The following is a 21,225-nucleotide window of genomic DNA, read 5'->3' as shown; positions in this document are numbered from 1 at the left end:
GGTTTCCCTCTTGACTGTACCGGGCGAGTCAACGGTACAGTCGGTGCCGGTGGTTGAGGCGGTGCCGGCTCCGTGAGAGCTATCAAGTCTCTTGCCGCCGCGAAGGTCTCTGGAGTCGACGGGAGACACTGTATCACCGCCGGCCTCGGTGGAGACGCTATTTGTACCGGACTCGACGGCCTCGGCGCCGGAGTCGACGGTGCTGGAGGCGCCTGTTTCCGTTGCTCCACCGGCGGACGCGGCTCTACCCCCGGCACTGGGGGAGCCGGCGTCTTCGGCACGGACGTCCCCGTCTTATGGGCTTTTTTATGCCCTGGGGATAATGACCGGCGCCGCGGCACTTGCTGTGTTTGCAGTGCCGACGAGGTCCGGTGCCGGGGAGGCTTGTCTGACGCCACTCGCGTGGTCGTCATAGCCGGTGCCGCCGGGGCACTGCGCACCGAAGTGCTAGGCGTCGGAGTCTGGCCCGTGGAAGGAGTGTCCGGGCTAAGTGCCGCCTCCATTAGGAGTTGCCTGAGCCGAAAGTCCCGCTCCTTCTTGGTTTGAAGGCCTTACAGATCTTGCATTTGTCTGTTTGGTGGGACTCTCCCAGGCACTTCAAACAGGAGTCGTGCGGGTCGCTCGTTGGCATAGGCTTAGCGCAGGAGGCGCACTGCTTGAAGCCGGGAGCGTTGGGCATGAGCCCGGGCCCGCGGCCGGGGGAGAAAGGGGGAGACGACCCCCTTAACCCCCTGAACTACAACAACAACTATAACAACTTTAAAACTATTTAACTATAAACACTAGAACTACAACTATAACTATAACTTTGAATGACTAAGTAAGCTAGGGAGAGTGGAGGACAGCTATGCCGCGCTCCACAGTTCCAACGACCATCAGGGGCGGTAAGAAGGAACTGAGGGGGCGCCGGGTCGGCTGGGGTATATATTCAGCACCATGAAGGCGCCACTCTAGGGGGCTCCACAGCCGACCCGCCGGTGTTGCTAGGGTAAAAATCTTCCGACGATCGTGCACGCGGCGCGCGCACACCTAATGGAATGGATATGAGCAAGCACTCGAAGAAGAACTATATATATTATATACATACACACACACGGTGGATGGGTTAAAGGTGCATCTCTGGACTGCTATAGCGGTAGGTTTTCCTGATCACATTTGAGATGAGCAGATGAGGGAGACAATTAGATTTCTTGACTACATAATAATAGGAAAGGTAATTAGGTCTCTATGGCCTGTGATGAGATGGCGGATGTAGGGAGATGTTGTGTCTGGTCTTTATGTGAAAGACAAGGCAAGTGTTATAGGCCTGGATTCTATCAAAAAAGTTGCACATGTGTAACTAAATTGATCTAGTCACACAGTGCAAACCTTAATATAGATACACTTAAATGAGTTTAGCTTTGCCCAAATTAACCTAAACTGACTTAAATAAGGATTAAACCGATTTAAGTGTGTCTATGTTTGGGTTTGCACTGATATAGCTGGATGAATTTTATATTAATTTAGTAACACTAGTGCATTTTGCCTGATATCTGAAAGCCCATAGTATCTGGCTTGTCAAAGGAAGTTGGACTGGGATGGTGGTTCAGTGGTAAATGCAAAATTGAGATGTTATTCTGTAGTCCCGATAGGGCGACTGGGGCTATAATAGGTATTTCAGATATAGCAGAAGCAGAAAAGTCCCATACATTTAACAGGAGAACAATATGTAACTTCTTGGATTTCCACCCTAATCACTTAAATGTCCTAAACAGAAAATGCATCTGATAACATACATCAGAACATTTTAAATTTTGATTTCACCGTAACTTCCAAATCTGTTTTTACCTAGTTTAAGACTCCACACAAACCTGTTCAAGTCCACATCAATGGAAATAACTATACTATTCAAGCCACATAAAATAGAGCAGTACAAGAAAGTGTCATACAGAAGTTGTTCATTTACCTGGTTGGAATGTGTAACTATCAAGGTTCTCTGTTCTGGGAAATTATGATAGAGATTGGATATTATCTGCACAGCCACATCAGTTTTACCTGTACCAGGTGGGCCCACTACCTACAAAATGGAAAAAAGAACAAGTATAGATGTGAAGTATTTGTAACATATGACAACTATATAGTTGGAAGAATAAGAAGTTATTACGAGTTGGGTAGAACAAGATGGTTTTCCAGGAAGTATCTTTATTTTGACAAAGCATTGACTTAGGAAGCTGATGACAAAATTCTACTCTAAATTGCTCCATTCATTGTCAATTGTGTGTAATTTGTTACTTCTTTCTGTGGACTCCAGACATAAATACAACAAGATGCAGTGGAAAATGTAGCCCTGTGCTAATGCAGAATCCTGTGCAATGGGAATATACCTGACAGTATAGACAAACTGCTGACTCTGATTCCGTGGTGCACAATCTGAAACCAGTAGGCTGTGACCACTGCTTAATTTGTACCTGGGCTTGCCAGGGCTGAGCACTGGCATCTCTAGGGTTGGCAGTTCATTGCTCCAGCACCACTGTGCTTGCTGCATCAGTTATAAATGTAAAAAAATTGCTTGCACCCCGGCACCTCTTTCATTACAAATTAAGCACTGGCTGTCACTGAAACTTCCTCATACATGTAGCAAGAGGCTGGGGAACCTCAAACACTAGTGAGACATGGGGCAACACAGAAAGGCAAGAAAGAGCAGAGACTTAAATATCATGGATCAGAAAGGAGGAGTGGGACAGATTCATAGGTTGGGTGCTAGCTTGATGAGGCCCTGCCCTTTTAATTTATAATATAGGTCTGTTGCGTTTTACTCTGGGGTTACGTTCCACAGTCAGTGTGTAAAGCGAAAATCGCGTATAGTCAAAATTACATTGAGTGTAATGGTGGGCGGAATCGCCGCACTACAGGTACAGTATTAAAATTGTTATTTTTCTCTCTTTTTTTGTTTTTGTTTTTGGCGACCACGTAAAGCTGAAATCGCGCATGTTAAATGCGCGAAAGATGCGACAGATCTGTAGGTCCCTGCAAAATCTAAGACTGTCCCTGGTGACATTATCAATATATCTGAGATTAATACATTTATAAGAAACTGCCCAGAATTTAACATTAATAAATACATTATAACTCCGCATCTCAGTTACAATTCTTCATATTAAAAGTTTGGTTTTGAAATTCAAACATTATATTTCACTCCATGCTGCCTACTTATGATTATAAATACAGTATTTTCATTTTTATTCACGTGATTTAGTTACCACTGATGTAGCTGCATTATCCTTAATACCATTGCTTTTTGAAACATATGTATTTAAAAGCAGTTAAACCATCTGTCTCTGTCTATCCAGGTTCTTATATTCACATCTGTCACAAATATATTTTAATTTGCTTTACATACCCAAACTCAGTAGAGCTGCCAAATGCTATCCTTGAACCTGAGGGAGCTAATGTGAGGAATACTCTGGAAGAGTTCTGTGGAGACTGAGCACCTCACATTTGCATCCTGGAGCCATCAGATTCACCCCTAAATACTGAAGCAAATTAACTTTCTCTACACCTAACATTTTAAATATAAGCAAAAATCCAACTTGAGTAAAGTTTCTAAATATTATGGACAATCTCAAATTGTAGTATTTTGAAGAGAGTTAAGAAATACAGCACACATCAGATTACAATGTCACAAGAACCTACATATGACATTTCAACCAATACGGGCCAAGTCCTGCTTGCCTCCTTCAGATAAGCAGTCCTATGGACATGTAATTTGGACTCCTCATATAAGGACAGCAGGATCACACCTCATTACCATAAATAAGCACAATATACTCAACAGCGGTTCATCTTATTTATCATAACTGGAATGAAAATATGGGTTCACACTGTAAAACGAATTGGAAAGAGACAGGCTCAAACAGCTGCCAAAAAAAACCAAATAAAAACAAAAAAAGATCTTGTGGGCTCAAGCAAGTAAAAATTGCAAGAGGCTTGTTATTTAAGAAATGCTCATTTTAAGTGTCATTTTTCCCATTATGTCTAAGAGAATGCTCTCTGAAATCAGAGAAGATATTTTTAAACTGAAAATAAGAGATAAGCAAAATATAGCCAAAACTTCACACGATTTCTCTCAGTAGTTATTTTTTTCCTTATGGACTGCTGGAACTAAACACTATTAGCTACTTCAATATATCCCTAAAAGCCTTCAAATAAAAATATGCAGATGGTACTTCATAATACATTGTGCTTATATTGGAAAAGTTATTCTTACTGATTCATCAAAGATTAAATTATATTAATTAACAGCACATAATACTAGATTTAAAAAAACAAGATTGAAACAAAGAGCTACATCACCTAGAGTTCCCCCCCCCGCCCATGTATTTTATGTGTTGATTATATATTACAAAATGGCAATAAAGATTTTAATTTACTAGTCATCTTTCCAGCTGACAAGTAGGGAATACTGGTATGAAAGGAGACTCCCATACACAAATGTGTGTATTCTTAGCCAAACGCTATAATTATTAAAAAGCCAGCAGGTCAAATCAATGGGCTTGTTCCAGAAAAAGTCATTATTAACTAAGCTATTTTTAATCACTTATCACTAGTGAACTTTACTGTTGCCCAAAAACTATCTGACATGGAAAATGTCTTTTTTCATTTTAAAAGAATCCCTCAGGAACTGCAGATATAGTCTAACTATAAGCCATTTATTTATCATCATTCACAGGGTCGTCATTCGTCTTACTGCAAACTAAGTTGTTAACCAATCCTACAGCCTTTACTTGGGTGAGTAGCTCCACTGATTTCAGTGGGCCTACTTATGTGAGTAAAGACTGCAAAATCAGTCCATGAAAATGAACTTAACTGTATCTGGAGATTCTTCAAGATGTATGGTCCCTATCTGTATGCCACACAAGGGCACCATGCACCCGAGTCCAGAGATTTTTAGTAGTATCCACTGGTCTGCATGTGCACAGTTGCTCTCCTCATGCTCCAAACCAAGAGTATAAAGGGCAGTATGACTGGTGCATCTCCAGTTCCTTTTCTTACAATGAATCTGATTATGATCCTCAGGTAATGGACTACAGACAGGGACCACACATACATCGAAGAACTTCCAATTATAGGTTTTGGAAAAAATAGCAATAAGTAGATGGTTTGATTCATGTGAAACTCTGAAATTACTTTAGGGATGAATTTTGGGTGGTGGAGAAGAGAGACCTGTTCTTTATGAATTATGATTCACGGCAGATCTGCCATGAGTGCTCCCAGCTCACTTACCATCTTGGCTGATGTGATGGTGAAGGCCACTTTCATTGAGAGATAGGACATAGAACATGTGACTAATGGTTCAAAGGGAGCTTTGGTGAGAACTGAAAGGACAAGACAGATCCCACTGTGGTGTTGGTTTCACCTCTAGTGGGGAAGTTCTAACAAGTGCCTACGGGAATCAAGTCATCGTAGGATGGGTAAAGACAGTATGGGCCTCGATTAGAGGATGAAAGATGGACACACCAGGAACTGACAAAGGCTCAATGTCTTATAGGTAGGAAGATAGTCTACTGGGATTCCTTGTATTCTAGACTATGGAACTAACCGGCATTGACTTGACCAAAAGGAGAAACATTTCCATTTGGCCAGACAACATTTCCCAGTAGACTCTTGCCTGCTTTGGTTGAGACTGGATTGAACCAGCACTGAACATGAGCACTCTATGTCAGATGCCCATCCAAATACCAGGCCTTAAGCTGGATTGTATCATTGTATTGTGTCAGCAGATCTGAAAATGATCAGATGTGAATTGGTTGAAATTTCTCTGGCGGCCAAAGAACAGAACTGTTTCAGCCAGTTGAGTGCGATGAAGATGACCCGAGCCATGTCATGATGGATCTTTTGCAGGACTTGTGGTATTAGTGGAATGGGAGGGAAGGCATATCTGAGATAGTCCATCCAGGATAGTAGCAGGGCATCAATCACCCTTCAAGCTGTGGCCCAGAGCTGCTCTGGAGACGTACAGAGGTAGTTTCTTGTTCTCCAGGGATGCAAAGAGATCCCAAGATGGTGTTCCCCACTGAGTGAAGATGTCATTCAGAACAGAACCATGTATCTCCCATTCATGGTGTGTGGAAAAATGTCTGTTGAGCTTGTCTTGCTAGGGAGTTCTGCACCTGTTAGGTATGCTGCCAAGAGGGTTATAGGTTTTATGATATACCAGTTCCAGTGGCTGACTCACTATACACAGAGGAAGGCACATGGTGGGCATGTGTACTCATATGTGGAATACACATAGGGACCATCACTCAAAGAAAAAACGGTTGCCTACCTTTTCATAACGGTTGTTCTTTGAGATGTGTTGCTCCTGTCCATTCCATTCTAGGTGTGTGTGCGCCCACATATGTAGTTGTCGGAGATTTTTGCCTTAGAGGTATCCATAGGGTCAGCAGTGGCGCCCCCTTGAGTGCTGCGCTCATCCGTCAGTAGGGCCGGCGGCACCTGATATACTGATGCATGAGTGCGGCACTTGAGGGGGCACCACTGCTGACCCTACGAATACTGCTAATGCAAAAATCTCAGACAACCGCGTACGTTCACACACCTAGAATGGAATGGATATGAGCAACACGTCTCAAAGAACAACAGTTACGAAAAGATAGGTAACCAGTATTTCTTCGAGTACTACCTCATGTCAATTCCATTCTAGGTGACTCACAAGCAGTGTCAATGGAGATGGGCTTGGAGTTCACAGTCTTGCAGCTCTGCTCTGCCAAAGCCAGCATCGTCCTGGGCCTGCTGGGTAAGTGCATAATGGAATGTAAACGTTTAGACAGACGACCAGCTAGCAACTCTCCAGATCTCTTGGATCGGAACCTGAGCCAAGAAGACCGCTGATGAGGCTCGCGCTCTAGTTGAGTGCATCTTGACTATCGCCGGTGGAGGCACTTTCGCCTGTTCATAGAAGTACTGGATGCAGGCTGCGATCCAGGATGAAATCCTTTGAGCAGACACTGAGCAACCTTTCATCCTATCTGCCACCGCAACAATAGCTGCATTGACTTGCGAAACAGCTTTGTCCTGTTGATATAGAAGGCCAGTGCCCTCCGGACGTCCAGGGAATGCAAGTTGCGTTCCACTTCGGATTTATGGAGCTTTGGGAAGACCGCCAGTAAGTATATGTCCTGGTCAGTATGAAACTGAGAAACTACATTAGACAGGAACGCCAGGTGTCGCCACAACTGGACCTTATCTTTGTAGAATACTGTATAGGACAGTTCTGAAGTAGGTGCCCTGATCTCAGACACACTGCGGGCAGACGTAACCACAACCAGGAATGAAAACTTCCAGGAGAGAAGGCGAAGAGAGCAGGAAGCCAGAGGTTCGAAGGGAGGCCCCATGAGCCTCGACAGTACGAGATTCAAATCCAAGGGAGGGACATGGTCCCGGACGCGAGGATAAAGACGCTTCAGATCTTTCAAGAACTGGGCTGTCATGATGTGAGCAAAGACCAACCTGCCTTGGAATGGAGGATGGAAAGTCGAAATAACAGCGAGGTGGACCCTGATCGATGACAGGGACAAGCCCTGAAGTTTGAGGTGAAGAACTTAATCCAGGATCACCTGCAGCGAGGACTGCTCAGCCCAGATATGTCGTTCTGAAGCCCAGTACGTGAACCTTTTCCACTTGGCCAGGTAAGTTGCTCTGGTGGAAGTTCAGATGCAGAAGACTGACATGGTCTTGGGACAGCAGGTCCAGCCAGAGAGGTAGCCGCAGCGGGGCAGCTACCAAAAGGTCCAGGAGCGTGCCAAACCAGTGTTGGCAAGGCCACTCGGGAGCTATCATGAAAATCTTTGCCCTGTCCTGTTTGATTTTCATGAGGACTCTGTGGAAAAACAGCACTAGCAGGAAGGCGTACATCGGGGCCCCAACCATGGGAGCAAGAAAGCATCTGATAAGGAACCCCTGTCCATCCCCCAGAGTAAACAGAACACTTGGCATTTCTTGTTCTGACGGGACGTGAACAAGTCCACCTGGGGAGTTCCCCGCTTTTGGAAGATCATACTGACCGCCTCCAGATGAAGCGACCATTTGTGGCAAGACAAGAAGGTCCTGCTGAGGTGATCTGCTAACACATTCCTGGTCCCGGGTAGGTACACGGCTACCAGATGAATGGCATGCCACACACAGAAATCCAAAAGGCGGAGAGCTTCTTGGCAAAGAGCCGACGACGTCGCTCCACCCTGCCTGTTGATGGAATACATTGTAGCAGTTTTGTCCATGAGGACCTGCACCACCTTGTCTTTCAGGTGAGGCAAGAAAGCCTGGCAGGCCCACTATGAAATGGAGGAAACGTCTGTGACCTTGGAACATGGAAATATGGAAATAAGCGTCCTTCAAGTCGAGGGCGGTGTACCAGTCTCCCAGATCCAAGGAGTGGATGATGGAGGCCAGGGAGACCACGCGAAAACTCAACTTCCTGAGAGACTTGTTCAGGCATTACAGGTCCAGAATGGGTCTTAGGCCCTCTTTTGCTTTTGGGATTAGGAAATAACAGGAGTAGAATCCCTTTCCAGTCATGTCCCAAGGGACCTCCTCCACTGCCACCATGTGCAGGAGGTTCTCAACCTCTTGAATGAGGACTTGCTTGGGAGAAAGATCCCTGAAGAGGGACAGGAAAGAGAGTGGGGTGAGGGAGGGAGGGCGGCCAAAAACTGTAGGGTGTAGCCTTGAGACACTATCTCCAGCACCCAGCAGTGACCAGCGAGCAGGCCAAATGGAAAGGAATGAAGATGGGTTGAGGAAAGAATGGGCTGGATCCTGGGAGGTGACTGGGGCATTGCTCTTAACCACACCTTCAAAACAAGTGCTTCTGGCCCCCAGCCGCTTTGCCAGGCCAGGCTGCACAAGTGAACGGTAGGAGGAAGGGCAGCGGTGGTTGAAACATCCCTGTCCCTTCTCCTTGCAGACCCTGGACGAGGCTGCCAAGGTCTTGGCAGCCAAACTGCTTTCTTGCAGACTGCAGCGTACACATGCCCAGTGAGTGAAAGGTGGCATCAGTGTCTTTTAACCCATGCAACCTCGCATACTGGGCCAAACGATGCGGGAGGGACTCCTTGAACTTACGGAGGGAGTCCCATAAACTGAAATTGTATCTCCCTAGGAGTGCCTCATGGCTCGCCACCTGGGATTGTATGCTGGCAGTTGAATAAATTTTCCTCCCGAACAGGTCCAATCATTTGGCCACTTTATTTTTGGAAGTCGAGCTGGTATGCCCTTGTTTATCTTTTTCATTGGCTGCAGAGACCACCAGCGAGCCTGGGGGAGGGTGGGTGTAAAAGTACTCAAACCCTTTGGTAGGGACAAAGTATTTCTTTTCGGCCCTTTTAGAGGTGGGAGGGATGGATGAAGGAGTTTGCCAGAGGGCCTTGGCAATTTTGAGGACACCGTGTGGTAGTGCAACACAGACTGGGGTAAGCTGACAGGACATTAAACAAGGTGTTTGCCTGCTCGGCTATTTCCTCCACCTCCAGGCCCAAGTTCTTGGCCACCTGTCAAAGTAGGGCCTGACGTTCTTTAAAATCGTCGGGCAGGCTAGCCTCTCAAGGGCCCCACAACCGCCTTGTCTGGGGACGAAGATGATGACTGTACTACCGGGAGAGGCCCTGGGGCATCTTCCCCCATGGGGGAGGGAGGCTTAAAGATGGATGTAGTCTCCTCTACCTTGACCTATGAGCGCGCCTCATGCACCAAGCCTGATGCCACTGGTGCCACCAGCTGTTGCACCAAAGTGGCGCAGATGAACGATGCGAAGGGGGCATTGCCATAACTGGCACTCCCCACGCACTCCAATAAGGCCATTGTGCTGGCCACTGGCCGTGCTGCCAAGGCGGTGCCGTTGATGTTGATGCGGCCTCAGGTGCCCATTCGCACCGGTAGAGTCTCGGCGAGGGTCTGAACTGCCCTTCTGTGCTGGAGGAATCCCCTTCTGGTGACCACAGCGGGGCAGTCGATGTCTGAGTCTGCCTGCTGACCGTCGCTGTTGGAGACCAGTGCCCAGAGTGAGGCTGTTGCCCTGGATTTGAGGGGTATATATACCCCCAAAATATGATCAAGCTAATTGCAACCATATTATGTGCACTCAGCCACTATGAATTAATGAAATAGAACACCACATAGTTAAAGGTTAATTTGGAGACAGGATTTCAGAAACAAGGTCATAACTACTGGCAGTTTTGCTAATCAGTATGGCAGTAGGGGAAGAAAAGGTAAATAGAGTGAAAGAAAATGCGTGGCTGGACAGCCTTGAGTCCTAGATGCCTCTGATAGTAAAAGTTTATTGAAAGTTAAGACAAGTGATGATTTAGTAGGGGTCATTATGACCTATGTGTTTTGTAGAAGTTAGTTATAAAAAGTTTAGATAATAAAGCGTGTTTGGGAGCAGTCCTTGGGACTCATCCTGGGAGAGACCTTTTCCTGACATCTTCACTCCCCAACAGGGAGGTGTTTGGCCAGCGCTGACCTGTCATTGATTACTCAATACCATCTCAGAATATAGGCAAATATCTGGGATATTTTAAACCTATTGCTTATGTCTGCGTGTGCTTAAATCTAATAAACTGCAGTGTCAGACAAGAGCATGCTTACTTGCAGTACTCCTTCATCAGACAGAATTGCTGAGTTCCTGTTGATTTATTCCTTACACAGCCAGGAGTGAAATAGTTAAGTTGCCCCTGTTGGGGATTCTGACAACCCCAGGTAACAAGGGGATCAGTGCCGGTATCAAGGGGACCGGAGACATGATGGAGAGCACACCCACGGGGTAAGCGACCAGGACCTGTGCCGAGAGGATGACCAGTGGGAGGGCAAACGGTGCCAGTAGTACGGAGAACAGTGTTCCCCTCTAGGCGATCCATGTTGATACGGCGGGGACCGCGATCGCAGTGACCCAGGACAAGCCCCAGAGGATTTGGGCTGTGACTCCGGTGATCTGCGGCGCTGCTTTGTCTCAGGGGATCGCTGGTGCTCCACTGCCTTGAGGTGTCTTAGTGGCTGGCTTGCCCTTGTGGTGAGCCTTTGCGGATACCTGCGGCACCTGCTGCGTTAGCAGCGCAGGCGGAGGCCTCTGCTCTCTTGGCACCGGGGCAACTTGTGAAGGTGTTGGTGACGTCAGGGGTTTAGGTCCCATGCCACTCCCGGGAGTCGGTGGTGGACCTTTTAAGGGGGCTAAGGGCCCCGACTGGGGAAGCACGAACGAGTGGCTCCTGAGTGGCCCGAAGTGTGTTCCTTGCCTGATGACCCATGGCCCTTCTTGCTTGGTGCCGGGGAGCCATGCTTTCTCGCCTTCTTTTTGGGCAGTGGCGACGTGGAACGGTACTTGGCAAGTCCTGGTGGGACAGCACGGAAGCCGGACGAAGGGCGGACTCCATGAGGAGAGCCTGTAAACTAATAGCCCGCTCTTTCTGCGTGCGGGGCCGAAAGTTTTTACAAATACAGCACTTATTTCTCATGTGCGATTTCCCACAAGCACTTGAGGCAGCTGCTATGGGGGACACTTATAGGCATACGCCTGTTACAGTCCATGTAGGGCTTAAACCCGGGAAACTGGGACATGCCTCACCTGGGACTCTAACTTCTAACTACACTTAACAAGTACTTAAAACTAACTACTATAAACAAACTATTTACAAGGCCTTAAGGCTCGAAGTCAGGAAAGACAAAAAACCGCTAGCCCGTGGCTATGCAAGGAAAAGCGCTCCGACTAACCACCACAGGTGATAAGAAGGGACTGAAAGAGCATATGGATGACGGCGCCTGATATACTGACATTTGAATGTGGCTCTCAAGGGGGCGTCACTGCCGACCCTACGGATACCGCTAAGACAAAAAACTCTGATGACCGTGCACACACCTAGAATGGAATCAACAAGAGCAAGCACTCGAAGAACAGTAACTAATAAGTAAAGTTTCATTTTCTTTCCTTCCTCTGTGTTTGTGTGCTACATAAGAAGAGATGGAGAGGAAAGCAAAGATAGCATGAGGCCTAATTTCAAAAAGCAGCATTGAGTGCCTAGACACTCAATCTCCTTGTTGAACAGTGGTGTGGAGAAAGAAGAGTCAGTGAGGTATTCGGAGTAGTTAATTTAAGGAAAGACAACAGCTGGCTGGCGAAAAAGACACTTATGAGCAGAAAATTTACTTAAGAACTGTGACCCCTGTGAACCCTGCACTGGTCATGAGTACATTCAAGCAAAATCAAGTTCAATACTATAGATTATGTCCTCAGTTTTGGAAGTGAGGAACTGAAATTCTCCTGAGGGGCCAGACTGAAGCTCACTGAAGTCAACAGAAAGGCTTTCACTGCATGCAGTGGGTACTGCATCAGGCCCAAGATATTGCAATTACTGTAAATACAACCAAAACAGTCACAAATTTAGCTCAGAATCACTGTACTCTAAAATTAGTAATCTCCCTCCCCCAGCAAACACACACATGCATGTCAATTCAGTGATCCAGAAAGAATCCCCAACCACTGGAACACAGGACAGAATTCTATTCAGAGATTTTCTTTGTTTGTTTGCTTTTTGTTTAAGGGAGAGGATGTTATTGGGTGTTTCCTTTTCTTTTTCTGCTGGTAGGAAGAAAACACAAAACACAATCATAGTAGACATAGAAAATGCAAGTTACCCGAACTTCAGAGAACCTCTCCTAAACTTAAATAGCATAATTTTCAACAAGAAATACAATAATAACTCTTTATTATTATTGTCCTTACCATAGTCAGCCCAGGTTGCATTCCTGCACGTATAGCCTCAATCTGAGTATGAGTAAATTGAATAGTATTGCTGTAACGAACAAAAATAGGTTCAATAAATGCAGAAAATATAAAAAAGGTGTTTTTAAGGGACTGTCTACGTGGGACACTCAAAAAAAAATCCAAATTAACTAAAGGTCTGAATTTAAAGTGGATTAGCTAAAATGCATTAAACTCCTTTGGACATTCATTCACAATTAAATCGGCCTTAATTCAGTCTGGCTCACTTCTACTACCCACTGAAATAAATAAATACATAAATAAATATTGAACAAATATCCTCTGATTGTTGTATAAGCAGAAATTATTCCGGATTGTGTAACCAAACCAATGTGGAAATTCATTTGCAACCTACAATAAAATGTTGGTCTCCCAGACACTGGATTGTTACTTATGTATTTGCACAGGCACAAAGTTATAACAATATTACCGTTTGGGTTGATTGTATGGATATGGTCCCCTGTTGGGAATAACATGAGGTTCCACAATTAATGTTTTAGCTTCTTCAGTCTTTTCTTCATTCTCATCCTCTTCTTTCCGTTTCTTCCCTTTTCCTCCCCTTAGTGGGAAAGTTATCCTGTAAAACATATTTGTAAAGTTTCAACTTCATTTCCTTCACAAGTAGGTCAGATACTCTTTCATATACATTTTTAGAGCACCATCAAATGACATGGCACTCTATATACATAAATAAGCTATTCCATTTCCCAAAGATCTTACAATCGTAAGACAAAACTCAAGACTAGAACAGGCTGGAAAATACTGATTCATTGGAGTAAAATGTTTCACCAAGTCTATTTCTCACTTGGGAGTAGGACAACCTGTGCAGCCAGCTGGCCCAGAAGTCCGAAAGTCCTGGGATACTCAACACAGGGCAGTCCACATGGCCCTAGACCCTGGGAGCCAGTCCTAAAACTTCTAGGCTCCTAGCTCCACAGCAGGGACTCTGCAATCTCTGGTTCAAGCAGGGAGCCTAGCAGCCCTGAAAGTCCCAGCAGAATGAAAATGACATTCTTTTCAATTTCATGGCTACTATTCAGGAAGTAGCAATCAGGAAATTGACACGAATGACAATTTCATACACTTGGTCTCAGGAACACAGTATTTTGGTGTTTCCAAAACCAATTTTTCAGGGATCTCTGGTTTGCCAAGGAATTTTGGTAATTTTGCTTTGGTTCCAAATTTGAACCAAAAACAAATCTGGAAATACCAAAACTTCTCCTGAACCAAAACCCGAGTTTCGGCCAGCTCTACTCAAGACAAGACAATAGGACAACAATCCAGGAGAGAGAAAATGTGGGATTATTGATGAGGCACAAAAGGATTTCGTTGAAGAGGTTAGTTTTAAGGAGTAATATAGAGGTGGAGAGAACATGTACTTGGCAAATGAGGACAGGGAAAGTGTTCTAGTCATAAGACATGGGGTAGAAGATAGAGAATTGGAAAAAGATAATATGAACAAACAGTAAGGTGAGATCGTATGGAATAGCACAGAGGGAGTGGGGGAGCAGAGATGTAGGTGGGGGTCAACATAAATATAAATATATGATAGAAAATAATAGACACTCTACAGACAGAAGCAATGGACTCTTCTGTAAACATTGGTGATACCTCACTCCTTGTAGTAGTGTTTCCTTTGCAGATTGCCTACATTATTTTTATGACACTAGCACAAAGAGCTCCTGCATCCTCCAATTCCATTTAATATTATATTGTGACAGACACATCTTCATGGTACAGCATATTAGTAAGAAATATCTTTACAATGTAATGGGGCTATAAATTAAGATGGAGGGCTTCTTTTTGTGGCAAGGGCTGTGTAAATCAAAGGAAAAATCTGTGATAGGCAATAAGTGCTCACATCTTCTCTTTGTGTAGGGACTACACATCTATCATCAGATGTTACAGATGAAGAGGCATTTTGAAAGACTTTAATGACTTATATTCGGCTAAAGACAGGAAATCCTTACTATTCATTTCCCAGGAGAAATTAAAAATAAAGGTTACATGGCATTTTGAGATTTATTGGAATAAAACTACAGAATGCAATTTCTAGATGTTAGAACAGAGGTTCTCAAACTAGGGGTCGGGCCCTCAGGGGATCGTGAGGTTATTATGTGGGTGGGTTGTGAACTGTCAGCCTCCACCCCAAACCCTGTTTTGCCTCCAACATTTATAATGGTGTTAAATATATAAAAAAGTGTTTTTAATGTATGGGGGGGCGGGGTCGCACTCAGAGGCGAGCTATGTGAAAGGGGTCACCAGTACAAAAGTTTGAGAATCACTGTGTTAGAACATATCATCTTGCACCTCACCCACTGGTTGTATATAGTTTCTCCCACATATATTGTCCCATTATTATATTGCACCTCCCTTTCTCCCCAACTTATTCCATCACCTTATACTTGGATTGTAAGGTTTTCGAGCCAGGAATTATCATTTTGTGTGTGTACAGTGCCTAGCACAATGGGGCCCTGGATCCTTGACTGAGGCTCCCAGCCACAACCACAATACAAATAAATAATAAGTAGTCTGGGTGCCTTATTCTACATTGCCCACTACATATCCATAAGGTACTGTCTTTCTCCCCCCACTTCACATCCTTCAAGACTCATGTCTGCCAAAACACATATCTAATTAAATGATAGCTAGACTGACAGATGGGAAGGAGTTGACACTTTTTACATTTATGATAGAAAAGATGTCAAATGTAAAATGTATATACACACACACATATATACACACACACACAATATACAATCTGTGTGTGTGTGTGTGTGTGCGCGCGCGTGTGTGCGCGTGTGACACACACACACACACTGATTGTAACCCCACCCTTCATATATCACTTTCCTCTACAGACTGTCAATTGTTTGGGTCAGGGACAATGTTTTCATACGCATTCGTATAGGGTGTGGCACAATGACATCCTGATCCTAATTTTGACCTTTGGATGCCACTGCAATATTACATATTAATAATCAATTTCAACAGCAGCTCTTATGAGCTATTTTCTCAGGCAAAAGAACATACTTGAGCCATTGAACTAAACTGACTTACTTTTCCGGTACCAGCTTCACTATGGTACTTTTTAGGAATAAAACTGAAATGACTTAAATTTATACCATGGTTTAACTGGAGAATTATCTGATCAGACTGTCTGAGACCAAGTACATCTGAGATTCTTAGATCACCTGAAAGGGGGTTTCTGTAGAGCTGGATTGTCAACAGTTACTTTTATGTTATATCCAGGAAAACTGGCTTTTAAATGATCAATGGAGAGGAAGGTGTCATTAAAATCCAGAGAAGCAATCTGATTTGGCATTTTTGAATAATGAGCGCTGCTTGGGTCTCCATATCCAAGGATGATGTCATGCAACCAATCAGGAACCACACAGTCTGTGTTCATCAGATTCCTAATAGTCTCCAGAACAGCCTGTGAGTGACAAAACAGAAGATGAATCAGTAAAAGTGACATCTTTTATCATCACAATGTAACAAATTGAAGATTAACTCTCTGAAGTACCCCAGCATCCCAGTGTGTTTCCAAGAAAAAAAAAAAAAAAAAAGTTATTTTCCACTGACAAGCGTTTGGTTAGATTGAATCAGTTGCTATATTTTCTGTCGTCATTAAATAGCCTGTTCAATAAAATGTCGGTATTCAAGCAGAACAGTCTAAATACTGAACTATCCCATTAGTGAGCACTAATTTAACCCAAATGAAACTATGGATTATTTGGTTCACAAAGGTGTCTGTACAGTGCCACCAATCATCATCATCATCACTGAAGTGCCAGAGCTGTCAGAAGTGTGATTTTTTAAAAGTGGCACTTCGATGCTGTAACTCTGTATCCTGTGTGTTTGACCATTATATGCTGAATTTACTAATAGCACTTTTCTTTTCTCAATGCTGCAAAGCAAATATACTGTAGCTACAGATGGGCATGCTGTATTTTATTCTGCCTCAAACAATCATCAAAATTTCCAGGAAGTTCTTATTCCAGAATCCTTATGGATGGGGAAGGTGTCAGAAGCAGAAAAACATGGAAAGAAACAAACAAATAAAAAATACACAAAATTATTTTGAGATACAAGTTACAGACCAGGAATAAATTGGGAACACAAGGATGTGATAGCATTTTTATAACAACTGTTCCATTTAGAAACTACTGATCTTCCTATTCAACGTTTCATTAACCTGAGGTACTACGTAATTTTGTGCTTGAGCACTGTTCAGGTACTGTACATTTTGGAGCTGTAGATCCCTCAGAATGATTCGTTTTTCAGAACTCACCTAGTCTAGTACTAGTGTCCCTGAAGAGTTATTATTCTAAAACCAGTCCTTAGCTCAAAAAGCAAAATCAGATGAGCTGTGTAAAGCTGTCTGCCCTCCTAAGCATCATCTGAGTGCATACAATACACACAGTACAAGCACTCACAGGTTTAAGCCAACTGAGAAGCACAAATCAGCAGGAAACATCTGGAATTTCATTCTGGGTATAAATGACAGGTTTCCTGGCTGATAAAGCAATTTAAATACATATTAGGAGTAGGTCAATTTATAATACTTATTTTAATTCCCTCAACTTTAATAGCCCACGATATCAGGAGAACAAGCAACTCAAAAGGCAAATCGAAAGAGCTTGTAAAGTTAAGGACTAGTTTATATTCATGACTTCACAGAGATGCCAGTACATGATGCCCTCGATGCTTCCTCAAACTTCTTTTGACACGAGTCAAAAACAGATAACAAATGTCACATCTAGAGGATGATGATGCTTAGTGATGGGGGAAAGAAGGGAATAGATTGTGTGGTTTTGCATAATTTTGAACTTAGTGAGATCTTATTTCTCAGAAGCAGCACAACTAATTACAACACAGGGATATCCTAGATTATCCTTCTAAATGGTTATATTCAGTCTTTGGGTGGAAAGTATAGAAATATGTCCCTAACGTTAAATATTACTTTGATGAATGCACAGACATGTAAACTTGGTAAGATAACCCATATAAGATAACACTGCTGACCTATCACAGAGAAGTGCTGACTATCATATCTAGCAATCCGATTATGTTCGCACTTCTGCTGCTGTCATATTTGCTTAATTTACTACACTGAACAGGTTTTTTTGGCTGCTCTCCCCCCTGCAGGCTCAGCATAAAAATCAGGCTGTCTTCTATCTGCCTGACACATTATTAACATTAATCATTCTAGAGTAATACCTTGCTTTCTGTTAACTGGCTGAAGTTGGTGAGAAGATATACAATAGATATGGATAAGCTGTTCATAAATTGGAGTACAGATAATTATTTGTTTTGGCTTAATTGAATAAATGTGAAATTAAGGAAAACTAACAAGTAAGGCTTTGTGCAGTTGATTTTTTTTTTGTTCTGTCCATTGGTTGTAAATACCCTGTACAAAACTAAAAACTACACTTCCATCCTTTGCCAAACACAAACCAAACTAAAGTATCCATTACAGTTCAAAATTAACTTGGTTTTATTTCTTTATTTGCATCACAACAGAGACCCAGGAATTAACTGCTGCTATGATGCCAAAAATTCATCTGCAAACAACATTAATTTCATAATTTTCTGACTTTTCAGTGCTTTGCTTTGCAATTGTAAGCATAGTTTAAAAAAAAAAAAAAAAAAAAAAAAGAGTCACGAGCCATTGTTTCATTTCAGATACACTCTTCCATATCACATTAAAAAGACCGGGATCTTTTTGCCTCCCTTCTTAAGCAGCTTCACAGATCATATTCCACAATCCCCTATGAAAACTAGAATTTCATTCAACTTTGTAATGCATGGACATAAATATTTCCAATAGAATCCTACCATATCTATTCAATGGCAATTTCCCTTCGGTTTATATTTGCACCATGCACTTTGGCCATGGAATGCACATAAAAACCATAACTTAGTGTTCTGTTTTGTTTTGTTTTTTGTTTGTTTTCAAATCTGAAGGTGTTTGAATATCCAACTGATAACAGGAAGCTACCTTCACTCTTAACTGGAGCAGCAGCAGCTGAGATGTTGAGTAATAGGTCAACTCCTACAAAATGCACTCTCATGAGAATTCTTTCCTCAATTTGGTCTTTTATTTAAAACGACAAAAACTATGTTAAGTAGAAAAGAGCTGAACTAAGATGCGTTTCCCTTCAGCACTTTGTGCTCATGGCACAATGGCTAGAAATTAAGATTTAAAATAGTTTCCTTTCTCTTGCATTATCCTAACATTCTCTGAACAATGAGAATCTGTACAAGAGATAAACCAAGGGCTGTATCATAGGTTTGTGCTGGGCACGGCTCAGCTATGCCTCTGCTGCCGCTATCTATGGTAGCACAGCTACACTGCTATTTATACTTGTGCTAGCAGGAGTATCTGTACACAAGCAGGGGAATCACCTCCCTACTTCGGAGAGTAGATTAGCCAAAGATGGCTAACCTGCACATTTTTAGCCACAAGACCTCTTCCCAACAGTAGCCTAAGACACACATCCTTATTTGGCAACAGAATGGCCGGAAAAGGTCCTCAAGCTTTTGGAAGAAGTCAATACTAAATCTCAGAACTTGAATAAAACATGGATAAAGTGGAAGAAATAACAAGTGGGGATAATAAGCAGTGATACATAATAAGAAATCTGAACAGATAAGTGATGTAACATTACCTCAAGTCCAAAGCAAAACAACAGATGACATAGATAAGACTGCAAAGAGCAAAAGAAAACACTGCACATGTGCACTGGAGACATAATGAAGGACAAAGAAGCTCTTACAGTATAACAAGCTGGAAAAATCAATACTGTGCTTCAAACATAAAAATACTCGGATTGTCCAAAACTAAGCAGGCCCTGAGCTTTTCTTGACACATGGATTCTCACATAAGAACAGCCATACTGAGTCAGACCAAAGTTCCATATAGCTCAGTATCCTGTCTTCCAACAATGGCCAATGCCAGATGCCCCAGAAGGAATGAACACAACAGGTAATCATCAAGTGGTTTGAGCATTGGCCTGCAAAACCCAGGGTTGTGAGTTCTATCCTTGAGGGGGCCACTTGGGGATCTGGGGCAAAATCAGTACTTGGTCCTGCTAGTGAAGGCAGGGGGCTGGACTCGATGACCTTTCAAGGTCCCTTCCAGTTCTAGGAGATGGGATATCTCCATTAATTATTAATTATTATTATTATTATTATAAGTGATCCACCCCTGTCCTCCCAGCTTCTGGCAAAGAGGCTAAGGACACCATCCCTGTCCATTCTCACTAATAGCCATTGGTGGACCTATTCTCTATGAACTTATCTAGTTCTTTTTTGAACCCTGTTATAGCCTTAGCCTTCACAACATCCTCTGGGGCAAGGAGTTCCACAGGTTGACTGCCTTGTGTGAAAGGAGTTCCACAGGTTGACTGTGCGTTGAAGATGACTATATCAGAGTGTTATAAAGTATATGGAGTTCCCCTTCATAATTCTACAAAGAACATGACGATGGTGAATCAAGTGAAATTATTTGAGTGACGGTGACTATTCCTGTGCTGATGTGAAAGTAGTGGCCCCTCCTGATCCCCACCACAGCACAGTGACTTGGTTTCAGTCATTTTATTTCCCTATGTGGGTCCCATCATTCAGGCGAAAAGTTGCATGCTTATCCCACTAAATGAGCTGACTTTTTTTTATTATTTATTTATTATTGCTATACTCAGTCAAGTTGTGGATAGAATACAAAGCAAAATACAGACCTTTATGAGACTCTGAAAGAGTGATAGGCAATGGAAATTAGAATACAGAGTGCATACAAAGCAGAAGGGAATGATCTCACAAGATGTGTAATGGTTTCTCATTAGAGCTCTGTGCAGATACACAATTTATATCCGTGGATATAACGCGATGAAAGCGGCAGCATGTTGGGCCGCTGCTTGCAGAAGCCAGCGCCCAGCCCACTCCTCCTTTCCACAGTAGTGTGCATCTCCTGTCCGGGAGCGTGCGAGACGCTTGCACACACTAGCATGACCAGGGACACCTGCTGGTGAGCCTGATGCCCATCCCAGTGGGCAGGGCAGGGGGTGGCACAGCTGGTCTCATTCGTTGTCACTAGAGTCCTGCAGCTCTGTGGATATCTGCTTTATATCCCAAATATAAATTGTGTATCCACGCAGGGCTCTATTTTTCAGTACTGTTTTCTAGTTGCACCATTTTTTGTGACCTTTATATTTGTAGTCTGAAACTTATAAACAGACTTTCAGTAAATATTACCCTCTCAATTGTGTATAGGTTCATTTCAGAGGTTGGCTAAAGTTTCCTAGCATTTATTATTTTTAAGATGCATCTTTACAAATTTTCTTTGTATTTAACATACTGTCCACACCCAAATTAACATGCACTCAGTGCACCTGCAGAGACCGCCCCATCTCAGAGGGAGCCCGACCACCAGGGGG

At 43.3% G+C, this 21,225-nt stretch overlaps 1 protein-coding gene across 1 annotated transcript in view; it reads right to left on the bottom strand.

The window, feature by feature from the left end:
• The window catches only part of AQR (aquarius intron-binding spliceosomal factor), a 107,835-nt gene that overhangs the window by 38,024 nt on the left and 48,586 nt on the right, over positions 1-21,225 (bottom strand). Inside the window, exons 20-23 of the mRNA XM_054026561.1 lie at positions 15,982-16,223; positions 13,218-13,364; positions 12,749-12,818; positions 1,946-2,056 (exon numbers count right to left, since the gene is read on the bottom strand). Coding sequence (XP_053882536.1) covers positions 1,946-2,056; positions 12,749-12,818; positions 13,218-13,364; positions 15,982-16,223 — 570 coding nt within the window. The remainder of the gene's footprint in view (positions 1-1,945; positions 2,057-12,748; positions 12,819-13,217; positions 13,365-15,981; positions 16,224-21,225) is intronic.

This window comes from Malaclemys terrapin, chromosome 4 (assembly GCF_027887155.1).
Source record: "Malaclemys terrapin pileata isolate rMalTer1 chromosome 4, rMalTer1.hap1, whole genome shotgun sequence".
NCBI lineage: Eukaryota > Metazoa > Chordata > Testudines > Emydidae > Malaclemys > Malaclemys terrapin.
Note: the sequence above shows the minus strand (reverse complement) of the source record. Positions and strands in the feature narration are given on the sequence as shown.